At 40.3% G+C, this 19,565-nt stretch overlaps 1 protein-coding gene across 1 annotated transcript in view; it reads right to left on the reverse strand.

Moving 5' to 3' along the window:
- Positions 1-423: 423 nt before the first annotated feature.
- TAF3 (TATA-box binding protein associated factor 3) overlaps positions 424-19,565 on the reverse strand; it is a 98,691-nt gene continuing 79,549 nt past the window's right edge. Inside the window, exons 4-7 of the mRNA XM_026052452.1 lie at positions 19,398-19,480; positions 5,421-5,676; positions 1,794-1,900; positions 424-1,061 (exon numbers count right to left, since the gene is read on the reverse strand). Coding sequence (XP_025908237.1) covers positions 947-1,061; positions 1,794-1,900; positions 5,421-5,676; positions 19,398-19,480 — 561 coding nt within the window. The 3' untranslated portion in view covers positions 424-946. The remainder of the gene's footprint in view (positions 1,062-1,793; positions 1,901-5,420; positions 5,677-19,397; positions 19,481-19,565) is intronic.

Below are 19,565 nucleotides of genomic sequence, written 5' to 3' on the forward strand. Positions count from 1 at the left end.
ACATCTCCTAAGAGCATCAGGGCTCCTAGGAGCTGCCAGGTTTCAATTCTCCAAGAAACACACAAAAAAATCCTCCAGGCCTAAAAAAATAATTAAAAAAAAAAAAGTCCTTTATAAATATCAGGTATTTACACATGTGAAAATCTTTGTTTTTAATGTGAAGTGTTTTTACACACCAATGAAATGTACAAGCAGTGACGAGATACATTGACACAGACTGAAAAACAAAACCAAACCAAAGTATAAAATATATTACAGGTCCACCGAAATAAATTCACACGGAAGAAAAACAAAACAAAACTGACACAATAGAAACCTTTTCTGTTTAAAAAATAGAAGATATATCACAAAAGCTTGAACATGTTTATTTTATGTTAGTACTAAAAATCAAGGAAAAAAGCTTCATATATTTTTGTCACAAAAATATTTACCAGCCACTTTTTTTTATTTAACCCCCTGCGCTATGAATCTGGCTCAGCAGCAGAGGCTGCATCCAGACAAGAAGAACCACCACAGAAGGTCTCCTCGGTTTACGACTTACTGCCATTTACATTTTCCTCTCCTCTTAGCACCTTGCAAAGGTTCAAGAGGGTTTAGGAATAAATCAGAAAAAAAAAAAGGAAGGAATAGAATGGGTATCTGTATTTACAACATTCATCTTGGCTGCACCCGAGCCACGGGAAGGGAGCGGCACCGTTAACTAGGGAGCTCTTCGCGTCAAGCGGTTCAAATGTCCGTCCGTCAGGGAGAGGCGGCATCAGAAGGTACCAAAACCCGACCTGTTGGCCCCTGTAGTCAGGGAAAAGGCAGCAGCTGGAAGCGGGATCCTGTTCCTGGCAGCCCCAGGGGTCTCCCGCTCCGYGACGCTCCATGTCGGGTGAYAAGCGGTGCCTCTGTGACGGCATCRGGGCAGACGCGCAGGGCGACCCTCCTACGCGAGACGTCCTCAGTGCGCTCGGTGCTTCCTCTTCTTGTGTTTTTTATCCTTCTTTTTGTTGGCGCACTTGGAGCAGAACCACTGCATCTCCTCTGGGGGGGCTGTTGTAATTCCGACACAAGGCCTGGGGGACACAAAGATCAGGGTGGGACCATCCCAGAGGGGTCAYGTTGCTTTTATTTCTTACTCAAATAAATTAAGCTTTGCAGCGAAAGGCAGGACTTGGCCTCTCGCTCCCTTCTCCAAATTAATGAGTGTAATAATAGCACAAAAACATAAAAAAAAAATCCCCTCTATTTTTCTCAAAAAAAAAAAAAAAACATGGTATATTAAAGGGACACCTGGAAAAAATACTATTTTAATAAAAGATACCTCCCTGCTTTAGGGTATAATAATCTAGATTTAAAATAACGCCAAATGCTTCTTTAATGCATCTGCATCTCTATGTTTTTATGTAGTTATTGAAGAAAATGTCTTAAAAGTCACTCAATCCTCCACTTCTTTCCAAGAGTAGATGTTTTTATTACTCTTCATACAGTGCTTTGCAACTGGAAATGTCTAGCTGCATACACTAGGCTCGTAATCCTGTAGTTCCCCAATATTACCAGAATCAGCAATATTTCTTAGTATTTTCGAGAACAACTCTTCTCACTCATCCCTATTAATTAAATATAATATTCTACAGCTTAAAATTAATTTTTTTTTAATTTCAGAGATAAAAATAGAAAAATATCTTGTAGATGAACTGGACACAGCACAGCCGTCCCAGCTTCATAATTAAAAAAAAAWTTAAAAAATATGGGGSTTTTAGAATATAGCCACAACCTGGAAGAGAACAGAGGGTCGGGCCACTTACCAGTGATACCAGTCGTCGCAGTCGTCACAACCTATCATTGGACTGCCATCATCTGGCTTGTTACAGCCAGGACAGATCCAGATCTGGTTCCCCCACTCGTCCCGGATCTGGGGCAGAAGKAAAGCAGAAGTTAGCTGGTTTGCTAACCACACAGGCAGCAAAATTTAGGGATATACATCCATGGAAAGCAGCCAGGGCTTAAGAGCACGATGCCATCTCTGTTGATACTATCGGGATGGGAAGAGGGACGCTGCAAATTCTGCCCTGTTAATGGGGAGAAGCAGCAAGGGCGGGACGCGGGAACGGGCTTACATGCATGTAAAATATACAGTGCAATGTGTATGTATTGCTTTATTACTTATTAGCCAAACTCTTCAACTCCACTGGCTGATAAGATCAGGAAATAAAAAAAAAGAGTTGTTACTGAGTAACTTTCCATTCCCCTTATGACATTTATGTCACGGTACAATTTACTAAAGGGTAAACCAAACAAGAGAAGCAGATCATTTACAGTATTAAGCAGCTGCTTACTGGGTTTTATCATATTTAGGGCTTTATGATTTTATTTTCTTTAAATTTTTATATCCTGCCAGAGCCGTATTTATATTTGGAAATTTCAAGTGTTTCCTGTAACAGTTCTTTGCTAAAATATACACGAAAAATGTCACAAAATCCATCCAAAGAAGTGCAATTAACAATACAAAACACAAAATGTCGGGGGTATGACCCTGATTTCATCAGTCATACATGAAGCTTTGTACATTAATACTGCATCTCCAGAGTACGCGTGGTTTTGTCCCCAGCTTTTGTGCATTAATGTATTTACGCAGCYCACGTAGCTGAGACAGTAACTTTGTGCTGTCTGTGCAGCTTAGAAAAATGATATTAAAATGCAGTAGATGAAAACTCCCAAACTGACACAMAAAAAAAAGCTGCTGCATGGTGGTCTATACGTCTTACATCATGTCCAGAAAAAATCAATACGAATATACCAGAGCTGCAACCAACATATGAGTCTTGACAGGCTCCTCTCAAAGCCCTGATTCTTTATTTATTTATTTGTGTGTGTGTGTGTGACTTAAAACTAGGCAATAGGAAGTCCAGGAAAATATTAAACAGGGAACAATCCCTTTGCTACACTGAAATGGAGCAGGCAATGTCATCCAAGGAACTCGATTTTAAAGCTCACTGATTGTAATGATCACTCCTATCTCCCCACCTCATCTTGCATCCGCGAAATCATTTTAAGTTGGCGGCTGCTCCGTGGGCGAACTGCTTGMCTGGGACTGATGCAAAAAGCAGATTTTTGGGAAGGAATCCTGCTTGGGAAGAGTGCTCTGCCCTGCTGTGCTGCCCTGGGGATGTAAAGCTGGGGTCTGTCAGGGTGCAGCAGTCACAGCCGTTTATAACTCACTCGAGCAGCCTGGTTGGTGGACACCAGGCAGCACCAGCACCTTCCAGCATGGACACTTCACAGGTTTTCCATCTGGGAATTTGATTTTGGCACTGGCAACAGCCCCTGTTGGCAATGCTGCCTTCTCCATTAGAAGATGGATATCCTAACTTTTCCAAAGTCGACTTTTTGGGAGGGATGTTCTCCTGCAGAAGGCCTGTCCCAGCAGATCTGGGGCTGGAGAAGACAAGGGCGGTCCACAGCCACCCTGTGTTTGCTGAACACAAACCTGTGCTGCTCAATGAGGCCATCTAAAACGTTGTGAAACTCTGTGTTCCTTAATCACGGAAGGTCCTGAAGGAGGGCCAGGCAGCCTGCGAGTTCTGAATGCTATTTTAATATTAGTCATTCCATGTTAACGATCAGAACACACTCAGATGCTATCCTGCAGGGAGATACCACGTCGAATCTTCAACTATAACATCACCCTTCTTCGACTAACAGATCGTCCTTCTGTTCCTCCCTAAGGAAGGGAGCCATGTCCTTCGGCCACGCTGGCTCCAGCCTGACCTCTGGAAGAGCTTTCCTGCCTGACCTTGGGAAAGCATTGGATTCCCTTCACACAAGGGGCTAATAATCATTAATTTTATTCCCTTTTCCCATGCTCTCAGCTTTGGACTTACAAACTCATGTCTCTCTCTGCTCGCATATTTGGACCTCAATGTAGTAAAGCCCTAGTTTCAACCGTAACACTCTAAAACCAGTAACAAATAACCTGGTCCCTATATAATTAGTGCTTTCTTAAATTATCTGTAAGATGTGTCACCAGTGTCACTAACAGTGTCACTATCTGAAGTACTAGTCTTAAAAAAACTGGGCTTTCTTTCTTTAAACAAATGCCATATTTACATTAATTACTTCTAGTGTTTATGAGAAAAAAAGACACAGAACAATATTCTATTTTTTTTTTCATTCCTAGAGTGAATTTCAAAGCTTTCAGATACTGCTGTAACACCTAAGATGACAGTACATTTATACTGGTGATAAAGAAAGTGAAGGTGAGCATCCTTCACCCTGAAGATATGAACAGCCTCGGAGAGGTAGCCTAGTACTGTAACTAACCCTGGAGTGAAATGTAGCAGCTGTTTAAATAGAGACCAGTAACATAATACAACAGTTTAAGTCAAGCAGTGAAGAGCACCTTTTCCATTAGAAACAGCAGGGTAGATTTACACCAGGAATCGTTATAAAAACAGGAATAAAAAAAAATCATTGTAGGTTGCAATTAAAGTACAGGAAACTCTGTAATAAAAAACAAGTTTCAGGTGTTTTAAGTGGTGAGAGTTTTAAACTGGCACCTACTAGAGATAAGCAGGGTGTCACCACCCAAGCTGGAATTCAGCCAGGCCAGGGAGGATAACAACACTGCTACTATTGTTAATGTTATCTGCTGCTCTTTAATGATCAGAAATGGTTAGGACTCCTATTTTACACTGCCTCTAAAGTAGGAATTTTCAGCAGCACGACAATCTTCATACTGGGGAGAGCTGTGATTGTGAATATAGTTGACCCTATTCTAAAGGAATGAAGAAGACATAATGCCACTGGAAGGAGAGCTTAAGGTCAGAGCAAATAGTGAACAGACTAATGAACTATACACAGATTTTTTTTTTTTTTTTTGAGATGCACAGATATCTGGAATTTCTGTATTTCGAGAAAACTATAAGAAAAAACAGTGCACTGTGCACATTTCAAATGAGGGCTAAGCCAAAGTCTTGATGCTGTGTGAGGGCTTTACACTTCACCTGGCTGACAGCAAAATCTATGGCAAGTTTGACATTTGAGGTTTCAATTCAGCACTTAGGGAAGAAAAAAAAAAAGTATCTATAAAAAATTCTCCATCTCTTAAAAAAAAATAGTATGCCCTTGCTCCTTAATCGAAGCCCTTGCTCTGCCTGTAGTAGGAAATCCTAAATGGGCTATTACTGGAGTTGCCAGAAGAAACTTAACCTTTGGACAGGGAAGATGCGACAGATTTCAGTCCAAGTAAAACTCTGTAAAATAAGTTATTAACTCTCAAAATAGGTGCACGGAAGCAAGGGCTGGATGAAGGGCAGCCTAACAGAGGGCAACCAAGTGCAGGTACCGTCAGCTTGAGTYGCCACAGAGCACGACAACTGGGGAGATTAATGTCACGGACGCTAAGGCAACGCATGGAAGTCCGTGTTACCTACCACGTAAGTACTGACGGTCTCTGTCACCACRCTCCTCACAGGGGCTTTGGAGCCTCCGGCCGCAGAGACAGCGGGTGACGGCGGGGGAATGAGGACCGGCGAGACGGTAGCTTGAGGCGGTGGAGGAGCTGGAGCTGGAGGAGGGGTGACATGGACAGGCGCCGGGACGGGTGACGGCACAGGTGGAGGTGTTTTAGGCCGACCTGCGGGTGTAGCGGATTTAGCCTCCGGGGCTGGCACCACTTTGCTGATGACTCTAGGGGACCAAAAATGAGAAAGGTGAGGGTTAACGGGGAAGAAAGAAACAATCAGTTATCAAGTAGCTCTAAAGACAGTATAATGCCCTTATATCTAATTCACATAAATGCATTTATGGCTAATTCATATTGCCTTTAGGTCAGCAAAGAGGGTGAAATGTCTCAAGCCAGCACAAGGACTGTTTTCCTTGCTACATCCATCCACTGACAGCAAAAGGGTGAAGCAAAGAGCCATCACAAAGCGAATGCCAGGACAGCCTGAACTACTCTACAGCTCTCTGTCATATAAATATTCTCTGTGGCTTTACTAAACCTTGTTTCGTTAAGTTTTATTACATTAGCTCAATTTGTGGGAAATATTAGAAAGGAAAGTTAATCAGCTGTGAACAGCACTGATTTTAATCTTCAAACTGAGAGACGATCTTGTCCTCTTCAGATTCTGCATTAGGGGGTTCTCCAAATATTTGCTGGTTTGGTATTTTCTTTCCTCAAATGTTTATGAAATCAGCAGTGGATCTAGGCAGGACAAATAAATGACGCACACTATACACTCAGCAGTTAAAATATTGCTACTTACTCGAGTAGCTGAAGTAGACAGGATGTAGCTCTAGTAAATACACAGTATGGAATAAGCTTGCCCAGGAAGGGGGATACATACAGGACCTGATATTATTAATTAATGTTGATATATTGTGCTATTGATGTGCATGCAATTTAATGGAGGAGACAGACAAAGCGCTTACTGTAAGTTTCTAACAAAAAGGCATAGAGAGAAGGAACCATAAAGAGAAGGAAAATGGCTTTTTAAGAAACAAAACAAAAGTGAAGTCCTCAAAACCAAACAGAGGACAGGACTATTTGTTTGACCACATTTTGGTAAATCGTTTAAATATCTTATTTATGTTGTGCATGGTCACTGTGGGAGTACAATTGATCTGGGACAAGGCCTCTAGGAAGAAGGATATTTAAAGAAAAGGTTAGACATTCCAGGACATCTTAAGAAAGCAGGAATGGAGGCATCCATAGGAAAACCTTGCTGAAAATTAAACTGGGAGCAAGAGACTCAGTAGTCCAAACATTTACCTAAGAAAGACTTGGAACTATATAGCATCTAATGCTTGATTGAAACAATATTTTCTCCCTTAATACTTAAAAGAAAACTGAGCAATATTTTTGGTACAATGGACTAACCTACCACCTTCATCACCAACTATCTTGAGATCTACAGACAAGTGAGTAAGACGAGGAAGAAAACCAAACCCATAAAAGTTTGGAAACTCAGAGCATTATCTAAAAGTTGTTAGGTTATTTTCTTAAAAACACTGAAGACATTTGTATCACTTATATTCCAGTGATTGCTCTAGCTGCATAAGCCAGGAGCTCAGGCTCTTTGCAGTTGGTGGAAGAAGCTAGACCATGAGTCAAAACATAGGGCTCCTAACTTAAGCTGCTTGTGACCTACAGAAGGAAGGAAGTCCAGTTATCAGGTCATCCTGGGAATAAGCTCTCTATTAGCTGGGGAATATCCGGAAAGTCATCACTATCTCCCATTGAGGAAACATTCCCCTTGGCTCTTGAATGTCTATGTTGTGTTTCTGTTTCAATGAAAATCTTCATCGGCATCTCATTGGGACATAACGATTGGCCACCCTACAACTGATGCTTATGAACAACTCTTTTGAGCTTTCTCCTTCCACTTGCAAAGAAAGTCCAGGTTCCCACTGATAAATTCATGAATACTACCATGATTTGCAGAGTCACCCTCATAACTTGAGAGCTATTTCTCAAGTAAAAAAAAAAAAAAAAATCTTGGCAATGACAAAAGTGAGAAGGACAGAACAGCAAAATATTTGGCACAGTGAAGTGATTTGGATAGTTTCAAACAACATCATTATTCCTTCTTTCTGCATCCCCCTCTTCTTCCCGCCTCCCCTCCAAGTAAACAAAGTCCTGCTACGAGTTCTGCGGGGAGTCAACTCTCGCCTAGTCTAGACTAGGAGATGTCTTGGCTAATAGGATTTTAAACACAACTTTGCACACAGTGTAAACAGTTTAAAAGAAGTATTAGCTAACACAATTTGAATAAGAGTGACCATGCCCAGCTAACATATGAAATTAAATGATACAGTTTCCCTGTCTGAGATAAAGCCTGGTGCCGATCGAGGACAGGGTCCTTCGAAGCCACCTTGCTAATAACTGCAGAAACTATGTGGAGCATCTCCCAAAACTGCAAATATTCATTAGCGGGCTCGCACATACTAATTGATTTGCTGGTTAGCTTGAAGCGTGCAATTAGAACGCGTGCAGTATATAGGGCAGCTTGTTTATCTTGATTTTAGAGCTCAGTTATCAAAGCGGGAGATCGGCATTTTGGAGCACGCTTGGGCCTACCACTCCCTTGGGCTAATGAAGTTCAGAGACTTTCAACTCCGGAGCAGAGCAATGACTGGCTTTGCTCTTCACCATTAAAGGTGATGGAGTAATCTCCGCGCGGGTGGTTGGGCCTGTCCTCCTTCCCGAAGAAGGGGGCTGCATGCATGGCAACGTGGAGGTGGGGAGGAATCAAAGGGAAACGGCAGTCCCGCGACTAATAATTAATGTTACTTCAGACTTGGAGAGAAATCTGATAACAAAACACCGTGTAAATGACAACAAGATTTATGAGCTCTTTTTGCGGAGGAGAAAATTGAGGCACGGAGCACTGCAAGCAAGTCGGGCTCACAAGAGCAAAGCCTCCATCCTCCCTGTGTCTTGCTCCGGGCTAGGATTTGAACTGTACATTTGGACATCTTTATAAGTAAATTGTCACCTTCTTTCTCAAAGGTGCTTTTTGTGTACCTCCAAAAACAGCCATTGCACACTGAAATTCCCTAAATATGCAATTTAAAGACCAAATTTCTTAAGGCCATCAAGAACAAATGAACGTTGACCACCAGCAACACGCTCAGCACCCCAAGACAAGAATACAACTCTCCACAGGCTGCCTGGCAATGTATCACAAACCTAGTCTATACCAAAAGATAAAAATCAATTGAAGTTGTTTTTAAATTGAAATAGTTCCTGCAGAATGAAGGGGTGTGAGAAAACCCTTGGAAAAGATGTGGTAATAAAAGAGTCAACATAAATCATAACTGAAGGCTGCCACTCCCTTTCCAAAAAAACAGAATTATTGTAAACACCATGTTCCTGGTTGCGCACAGTCTGAATTCTCTCTGGATTATTTTTTTTATGCTAACAGGAACTGCATTTCTTACATAAACATATAATTGAACATGTGTATCAATAATATGCGTAAAATACAGCTATTCATAAAGGTGGAGTTAGTTAAATCCCATTTTCATCATGCTTCTGGGACGGTCCCTACTTTCATATCCATCTGGAGCAACCAGGACTCAGAGGTGTGAAACTACTTCCTCTCTTTGCAAGTCGTTTATTTGATCTCACTCCCATCCTTAGGGCTGAAAGCCCTCTTGATGGCTTAATATTATTGCAGGGAAGAGCTGTGCACTGAAAGGAAATGGCTTTTTCCAAAGGAAGATAGGAGCCCCAGGACTGAATGACTGCTCCAGGTAATGAGCTCAATGCATAAATAAATAAATAAAAACAAATTGCTGCACTGGTATTTAGAAAGTTTTAGTCAAAAATCACCATTGAGTGATTTTTGTTTCTAGCAGGGAGAGGTGCTCACAAGCTGTTCTCATGTGTCCCATAACTGAATTGGAAATGGTGTTGGAAGAGTCCTACCTGCCATCCGAACCTGTGACACATATTACAATGGGCACGGGAAAATGATGTCATTATCTGCATAATTAAAACTATCACAATCTACACATGAGTTATTTTGACAGGACAGATATTCTCTTCTTGGTACAACTTCCTTTTTTTTAAATTGAAAGAGTAAAACTGTTTTGTACTTTTTTTCTTCTTTTTTTTTTTCTTTAACTGAAAAAAAATCACACTTTGAACTGAGATTGTTGCACTAGGAAACACTCAATTCTCTAAAACAGGTGGGTCAGAAGCACCTAGAGGAATTAGGAGCATTTCCATATGGTTTAGATTCCTCGCAGATTAGAGGCGATTTTGAAAATTTTATTCCAACCCTGGAGGAGAATCGGTGTAATTTAAGCTCTCTAATGTAAGCTAATACCCACATTGCTTTTTAAAGGGGAAATTTAATTTTTATCTTTTAGACCTTGCTGAATTATTTTGTTCTGTGCAAACAAGCCGTATTGGCAAAGAGAGGTCCCACATATATGCACCACGACCAGCTCACGCAGTGGCAGAGATATTGCCTCTTCTCCTCATGCAAAAAATGCCAAAACATATTGAACCTCGAGTGAAGCCTGTAGCAATTCCCCAAGTGAAAAAACTTCAGTAGTTAACACCGAATTCAAAAAAAAAAAAAAAAGAGAAAAAAAAAAAGTGACAAATTACCGTCAATGTGATATTCCTCTCTATCAAATAAAATGAACTATGAACACTATTAAAGGGTATCATCCATTTTTTGTGGACAGTGTCTGGCCTAATAGGAACAGCTTAACTTCCAGGGAAGTGTATTGACTTTTAAAGGTATATGTGAAGTTCAACAGCCCATTCCCCCATTTTATCACTGCGGCAAAGCCCGGCATACATCACTTCCCGGACAAATGAGTCTCACGGGCATTGTGTCATCTAATCCCATTCACACAGTTATTGAGCTTCAACTTAAAAACAGTTAATCTTCTCGTCCCCGCTATTACCCTGCCCCAGGACCTCCCTGCTCTGGTGGCCCAGAAACTTCTTCCTACTTCCAGTCTATGCTCATGGTCAATTAATTCCCATTTGCCTTCACGCCAGTGTTGCTCTTCTGCTTAAAYAGCTTTCCTCCTCCAAATTGTTTACTTGCCTGATGTAGTCGTAGCCAGCAACCATGCTCCCTCTTCACATGCTAGACTAAACACACAAAGTTGTTCTCCTCTTCTATCATAACACACAGACTGGCCCATAGCGCTACCTTCTCCACACTCTCTTCTGCACCTGCTTTCTGAATCTCTGATCCTGGGCACGAGCTGAGCTCAAGAACCAAATACAACGTGTCAGAGGACAGAGATCTTCAATGATCTCTGCTAAACTTACCTCTTGCAGTTCATCCCATCATCACACTTGGGTCACGTTGGCAACTCAAGTCCTGCCACCCAATAACGACCCCTTCCCTACTGTAGAAACGCACCCACTAATCAGCTCGAAACTTGTGGCTGAAGTTTCTATCTGTGTCCCTTGAATGCAGGGCCCAAAATGTATTTTTGTTTAATTCCTGAATTAAATAGCCTCTTTCATGATTTCTGTTCAAGAGGATCCAGTTCTTTGCAGGCAATGATCAGATCCACATTGGTACTGACATGACCTTTCAACCTTACTGTCAACAAATGACATCTCTTACTGTGACGAAATTTTTAATATGACTTGGTGTCTTCCTTTGAGTCAGATCCTTACCATATACTTTCCCCCTTTTTTCAACACAGACACTACTATTTTCTGTTATTAAAAAGGGGTTTCGCAAACACCGATATTTAAAATAATTAAAAACACAATTGTCACTGAACTTGCTAACTCATGAGCTATCTTTTTTTTCAGAATTTGAGAAGAACGTTAGGTGATTCCTCCATTTTGGTGCCTCAAGCTCCCTGTATTTCACTTCCTGATCCACTGGAGTGATTTCCACCCCCTGAAATCCACTGCTCTTATCCACCCTGTCTCAGTTTTCACTTAAAGGGGAGAACAAACTTCGGAGGAGAGGGAAAGGATTCTTTCTGTTCTTGGTTGGGACTTGTATTATCCTTCATCTCCTCTAAGCCTTCTTTGCTTATTTGCCCAACACCCTTTGCAGCATTTAGTTCAACTTGACTTCAGGCAAGCCTGACTTCAGCTCCACGTTCTTTAGCAAAGAAGTTGCGACTTCAAGGCAAACAGTCCTTTTCTCCTAGAAGTACAACTCCCAACACCTCTTTTGAAGGAGCTGTTCCCACAACTCACTCTGCAGTCATTTCCTACAAACTCCTCTCCTGCTTCCAACGCTGCTCCTTCAGTTTAAAAAGCATTTGTGCTCTTGCAATTGCATTACAGGTTTTCTGCTGTTTATCTTTCCCTTATTTTAACTGAAACAGAGCTCTGCCCTTGGTCTCCTTCCTCTGCATCTCTTATCCCAGGCTTTTTCGCCTAACAACCACAGACACCTTTTCTGCTGCGGACTCCCAGATCGCTCTCTCCATCTCCCTTTTTCTCACCATCCTGACCTACAGCATCAGATGGTTCATCGCCTGTCTGACAAAACAAAACTGAGCTGGTAGCGTGGCGTCCTGCTATCTTTCATCTTCTTTTCTTTGTTATCATCAATAACAAGGCGCTCAGAACTTAGGCTGGAAAACCACCTCACCTTATTCCCTTGTGCTAAGCTCTTAACAGCAACACCAGAAGCTGGTAAAACACGTTGACGCCAATGAGGTCTCTGCAAACTTTCTCCTACGTGTTCATTTCAAACTGCCCTTTTCTGAGATTCGTTTTGGCAAACARCACAAGGTAGATGTTCTACGAGTTTGTTTTATAAACCGGTCCTCTTTAAGGGGAACTAGTGAGCATAAAGAAGCTCATTAAGCTACTGGAAAAGAATGTYAGGATGGGTTTAGAGATCTCTAACTTCTCACATGTTACGGAGACATGTTTTGGTAAAAAACAAGCAAGTTCAGGTTCAGAACTTGGAGGTTCAGTACCCGGTCAATTGCTCACCTGATGACTATACTTGACTGCAAGGTCTTTTAAGTAGGACACCCTTTTTGTGCTATATCTACTGATGATTTCTACTCCATGGCCCTCTTGTCCACGTCTAAAACTCCACAACTACAGTGTGAATCGTTGGCTCTAYGAAGGCTACTCACTTTTGTTTAAACCCTCCGTAAAAGAATAATAAAAAAGAAGCACACTCAAAGACAATAACAAATCAGTGACTTTCTACAAGAGTCATCTTCTGCCCAGGCAAACATGTTTCTTACAGCAAATATCCATCTACATTCAATTCTTTTGCACATATTTGTCATGTATTTTTGATGAGTTTCTGTTGTGCTACAAAGGGCTGCTGCTCATGCCCATTTACACAAGCATTTTGCTGAAGCAGTTATGTGTCTAAACCTGTCTGAAGTGTTTCTCTCTCTCTCTCTCTCTTTTTTAACGGCAATATATAATATACAATTTTTTTACTCTTGAGCAATAAGCAGCAAAATCAAAGAATCTCACAGCAAGTTGTTTTGTTTTCTAATGACTCAAGCCTTTTAATGGATTCCCTTTGGAGTCATCACCCAATGTGGCCAGCAGCAAAATGAAAATACCTTGCCACAGACTACCACCTACCATAAACAGGATGAATAATTAGTTGGGATGGCTTGTGTAATTAAAAAAAAAAAGAGAGAGAGAAAAGCTAATAACTAAATAACTAAATAACTTTGGAAATAACTCACATTCAAGAAAGAAAAATATTTTAAGAAACTAGAAATTTAAACAAAAAATGGTTATTTGCATATTTTGACAAAAGTGATATGATACTCTCTTTTTTTTTTAACATAAAAGCTATAGTCCTGCAGCAAGGGAGAGGCTGCGGAACCTCCACCAAAATCAACAGGACTTTTGGATATGTATGAGACCACACAAGGGGATTTTACTGCAGGATCGGGGCCAATATGTTATACGCAAAAAGAACAATCAGGAACGGGATATGAATCATACCCGAGACAATATCTTCATTAAAATGCATATGCATTCTGCATTTAAAAAGGCATTAAAAATCAGTCCTCCAGCTCTTATAATTTAAAGATTATGGAACAGAAAAAATGTGTGTATGTATAAATACACGCAAGCAGATCCATACAAAGATTTATGAAAGCAGTGAAGATCACTGGCATTCCTGGAGCACACCTCCGTMGGCTTGCGGAGGGGAAAGATCATTTTTCATCCCTCTGTCTCCTCACTTAGGTGGTCCATTGATCATATCAAAAAAAATGATTTAACCATTACACGATCTTTGCTGTTCTACCATAAAAAGCTGGATCGACCCCCAGAAGGCTAGTTCTATTAACACGCAGTTCACACAGTCCCTGGCTCCTAAGTGCTGTAAAATAATTGGGATACCCATTAGTGCTGCAATAAACACAGACTTTTGCTGCCCGGACTCTATTGTTTAATTTTCCCAAACAGCGGTTTACCCTTCTACTTTTTTTTTTCCCTGAAGTATCACTTTTTTCCCCCCTCCATCTCCTATTTAATTCCACAGTAAGTTCTCCTCCAGAGCTTTCTGTTGAATAAGCAACTTCTCGCAGGGTAACCCACACCGCCCACAGCTGTGTCCCACAATAGCCCCATGCTGCTTGCATTACGTCTTCGCGAGGATTCGGTCACGGTGCCTTAACTGCTACAAACACTGCTCTTATTCATTAAAAAACGTCCAGAAGGAGGGGTTTCCAGCAGGATCCCTTTACCTGTTTCCCCACCACAAAACAGTGAAATAAATGGAATGGGTCACGAGCTACTTGGCCGGTGATGCCAACCTATGGCTTGACAAGTCAATAAAAAGACAACCCTTCTCCTCCCTGGCCACACAGAGACAATCAAAACTAGAGGCAAATGATGGCTGTGCCTACTCAGGATGCTAAATGAACAATATTATTCAGCTGTTGTGGGCAAACGATACCATTAGGACGGTATTGAAATTATCTGAATACACTCAYGACTAAATAGCACCCTAAGTTCAAAAGTTTCTTGGCACTTTTTTTTTTTTATCCTTAAGCAAACAATCCTTTATTAAAACAAACAAACAGACAAACAAGTCCATGAGTTCCCATCAGAGGTGTTACCATAAAAATGAGATGCATTCTTGAAAAATAAGAGGACAAAATTCTAGTTTAATTGAAGCTAAGAGCAATATGTCCTATCTTACATATCTAGCTTTTTTTGTTGTTGTTTTTTTTCCCCCCCCAAAATTCCCAGAGGGCTTGAGCACTTTTCAAATAATACATATTCATGTTAGAGCAGCAGCTACAGCTCCCCAGTGGGCTCAGACGCCAACACAGCTCTTGCCTCCCATAACTTCTTGTCTTTAACCAAATCAACAACAAATGTCTCCACAGATTTGCTGCTGTCTTTTCCTCTCTCCTTCTTTGGTTCCCTTGCCTTTCAAAATTCTGATATTGAGTATATAGTTTTCTTTTCCCAAGAAGAATTTATTTCCTGAGTGTTTACAGCTCAAGCCTTGGAAAACTGGCCTTACTGAAAGTAGAATATTCATATTTTAAGTATCCACTTTTGGAGAACATTACCTTATAATAAACTTAGTGGTACCCTGTAGGCTGCAGGATAGATGATAAAGTTTTATAGAATTTCAGAAAGTATGAAAAAACACCCCTAACTTCTACTGGAATTCTGTTGCATAGCTGTGGTTGCACCTAAAAAAAACGAATTCTTGAACGAGTAGCAATAATGAGCAAATGCAGCTGATTTATGGAAAATAAACACCTCCAGGAGCCCAGCTGTGTTTCAGGTAGGGCTGTCTTCAGACTCAGGTGTCTTCTCAGGCTGCTTTTCCCTTCAGGCTTTCACTTTGTTAAGGATGTGCCATTTTGGCAGTTTATAAAAAGGTGCCTGATGTGCACCTCACTGCCATGGAAGCTTCTTGTATGATCAGAAAAATTCAGCCTAGTGACACAGGAGATGATAGGACAAGTTCTCTTCTCTTCATGCTCCCTGAAATACACTTCAAGGGCACCAATGCTCCCCAGGCAGATTGCATCCAGTGGTCACAGAGTAATTTGGTCTCTGTTGCCACTCAGTCTTCTGCTTTGAGATTCCCTACAATGGATGTCAACCACTGCTAGTTACGTTGGTGGCTTTTGTGATGGGGACATCACGCAGCAGAATGAGTCTCCAGAAGAACATAAGCCAGGGCCCTGCACTGGTAGTTTTCCAGAAAGTGGTAAAAAGCATTAGTGAAGTTAATGAAATATCTGAATAAATTAAAAAAAAMCCCTTATATCCTTTAATCCTTATAGGATTTGATTTTAAAATCCATAGGTTATTTAATATACATTTTTATAGACTACATATGCAGATGTATGTGCAAACTGCTTCTTTTGGGATAGTCACACATAAAATCACTTTAAAAATACCTAAGACAAGAGGCAAATTCATCAGAGTGGCAGGTCAGATTTACAAGTCAAACACTTAAAATACCTATCTATCCTCCGCTCACGTCTGGCTTCCAGGCTCCCTACTGATGGCAGAGCTGTGATACAATGCAGTAAGTCTGGAGCAAAATCCTGACGTTTTAAGATAAAGTTTAGAGACCTGATTTCACAGACGCCTCTATCCTGCTTCCGAGCCACAGAAGCACTGAAGCAACGACCAGCGAGCGATACTCTGCTTCATGGTCTGACATTCGTGTCTGGAGTTGTGCACTTTTTTCCTTAAAAACTATATTTAAATACAGAAAAACATTATCACAAGTATCAAATAATTACAGCACGTATTTTAGCGGAAGTGCATTAGCAGCCAGAACGTCAATGCCTCATCAGCAGATATGCTTCTATAAACCCTAGGTATATGAAACATGATGATGTTTAGGAAAACTACCCAGACAAAAAGAAATCAAGAAACAATTGAACAGGAGTTAAACTAGTTAAGAAGTTTTGAAGTTAAATTCTGCTCATGATTTGCAGATGATTTAAAAGTTCATGCAGTTGTTTAAAAAACAAGAAGAAGAAGAAAAAAAGATAACATCTTCAGTGCCTTCCTTTGCTAACTCAGTTAGCAATCTTATACCTTGATAACACTGGAGGGGGAAAAAACAGTGAAAAACCCTTCTGACATATCATTCAAATCATATCTAAAAAGGTGGCCATAAATATTTTAGAACCCAAGCAAACTAATAAGAGCTAGGCCCATTAAGGATAAGATCTTTTACAACAAATTAAATAAAACAATTTATTGAAGCCTGGACTTGAGATAAACTAGATTTACTAGCTGACCTTTTATTCATTTAAAGAACAAAATTAGCTCTAATTGCATTAGAATGGAATCCAGTAAATTTCTTCTAATGTGGCATCCATGCAAGTATTGATGTAATTGTTTACAACTAAGATGGAAATGCTTTGATTATAATCTACTTTCTGTTTGTTTTTCTGTGCATTTAAAATACTCACAAGAAAAGCTGAAATACAATAGTTTTTCCAATATTGTTCTCTCTCTCCTTCAGCAACAGCTACATTTTCATGTCCATTAACCTAATATTATTAACAGCTGGATTTTTCAAAGCAGTGTGTGTTGTAGGAATTGGACAAGCTGAAATACAGAGACTGCTTTGAACTGAGAATCAATATTCAGTTGTATTCACAGAAACAATAAAGTAGAATTCCCTGCAAAAAATGGCAGTGATTTGTACATTGGAGGTTGGTCCCAGCAGAGAAGCTGAGAACAAATTGATGGGGAATGAACTGTTYGCTATAGAGCAAAAGAATTTCCCCCAGGACTGCTGCATTGAGTAAACCTGCATCGCACCGTATTTCTGCTGTGATCTGAATTTCTATTTCTACCAACTGATACCTTTTCTTCACGTACCTGAAATACTTTGTGGCCTCACCAGTATCTCTAGGTAGTTCTATGTTTTATACAGAGTCCCTTCCAACTATACAGGTATTTTAGTAGCTCCCAAATCTTCTAAAGAGCCCTTCCCCTTAATGCAGGAAATCAAAATAATTCAATATTCCATGTATTCTTTTACTCATTAATTTCTATCATCAGAAAACATTTTTCTCACACCTCTTCGTAGTAGTTTTAAATAATCCCATGCTTGTCCAAACTCCAGAGGTGTGCTAATGAAAATACACCATTCCCACATGAAAACCAAGATATAGGCAGGACTTCATCATGAATCTTGATGCAGCATGGGTGTAAATCTTCCTTAATATAAAACATGACAAAAGCACAGCTTTTGTGCCAGCTTCTTAAGAGATACTTAAAAGGTTGATGAGCTTACATAGTCTTTGAACTAGTAACTTAAAATTCAGGTAGCAAAAGCTTATGGCATTGCTTCAGTGGTCCACACCTGTACCACTGGCAGTGGGTGGGTTACACAAATGTTACCAAAATTTTATCTTAAACACTGATCTAACTTCATGGTCCTTTACGCGCATACAGGGAAACCCTCATAGAGAGTATGCAATGCTTTGTCTCAATGCCATGCTTGTCCTCTTCACAATCATCACAATGCTTGAACATAAAAATGAAAAGATGAGATACTCCTGTGATATGCAACGAGGAGATAGAGTTTGAAGGCCCTTTACAAAATGTACTTGAGTGCTGGGAAGACTTGGGTGAGACAAGAGGCAAGGCAGTGTTGGCTTTGAGATGCCAAAATATGGCTCTTATGTTTTAATTTAGAAGTTCTGACTTGAAAATGTGGCCATTATTTTTTCCTTTATAATTCTTTGCACAATCCCTGAAGAGGTTAGAAGTTGCCTTATCTTCTCTGTAAGGCAACTAGATTTGTAGGCTTTAAAGGGATGTCCTGCCCTGCTGAGCACTTGGAATCAAGTGCAGGAGTGACAGTGGCTTGGAGAGCCCAAGAGGGTTCATACAGCGACATGATGCACAAAAATTTTAATCACGTGCAAATTATGTGAAAGGGAGAAAGCAGAAAAGGTTGAAGAGCATGGTGAGAACACCAAAAACTCTGACATTTTTTTTCAGGGGGAGGTCCACAGAAAGCCAAAAATATCTTAATTCTTGTAGCAACTTCAAACCAATATAACTCACAGATACTTCCTGGGGAAAGAGTAGTGCAAAGAAAAATAGAATAATGGCTGAAAATACAATTTAACTTATAAAGCAGTGATTAGGAGATTTAATTTAGAATAGATATAAAAGAGATGCAATGATGTTAGAATATTTAATTCAATAAATACAAAAGAAAAATCTTACTCGGTGCTCAACTTTACCGTCAGATATGAAAGCAGCTCTGTGCAATTAATAAAGTCTTGAAAAATCTGATTAAAAGGCAACTTTTGTATATAATGCAGGGCCAGCCTAAAAAATGGCAGCGATGCACAGTTTCCCCAGCTCCTCTAGCCACCTGTTTACGCTGCATGATCTTAGTATAGGATCATCCTACTTAATGCTCACGCAATACAAAGTAACTATTATTTGTACAAAGGCACCCAATAATTAGCGAGCTAATGAACAAACAGATTTAAAATGTGTTAAGTACATTAATGAATAATCATCACCAGTCACAATAAAAGAGATGTGTATAAAGGCATTTCAGCTGTTACGCTTTAGAGCATAAAACAACTGTTAGCTGAGGAGTATTATGAAACTTAGCTGCAGGTTACACTACAGATAACTGTCCCTTAGCCTCACTAAATGCACTGCAGGCAGCACACTCGTCTATATGGCATCTCTAGAAGGGCATGAGTGCAAATGTGGTAGGATGGACAGATGATGGGACCTATTTGGAGAACAGAACATAAAATGCAAAATCTCTTATCAGGTTTCTACTGGCCTGAGCTTTCATGAGAATGCTCAAGAGATCTCATAGCTGTATGAATGTTATTTGTCATTAATTTTTAAGTATTTCCCACTGGAAATAAGTATGCAATAGGTGACAAACTGTGAAAAGCATATACCTTGCTGATGCATTTGTACTTACATCTTGTCTTGGCCTGCACCCACTCTTAACGTCAGCCGAGGAATAACTGGGGATGGAGCTGGAACAACTGGTTCCACCTTTATCTGCACGAGGGAACACATTCACCAATCAAAGACTCCAAATGCACTTCCAAAATTAGTTAATTACATAAAAGCATTTACACAGTTA

The sequence above is a fragment of the Nothoprocta perdicaria genome, unplaced genomic scaffold (assembly GCF_003342845.1).
Source record: "Nothoprocta perdicaria isolate Ctin4 unplaced genomic scaffold, notPer1 scaffold_89, whole genome shotgun sequence".
NCBI classification, from domain to species: Eukaryota; Metazoa; Chordata; class Aves; order Tinamiformes; family Tinamidae; genus Nothoprocta; species Nothoprocta perdicaria.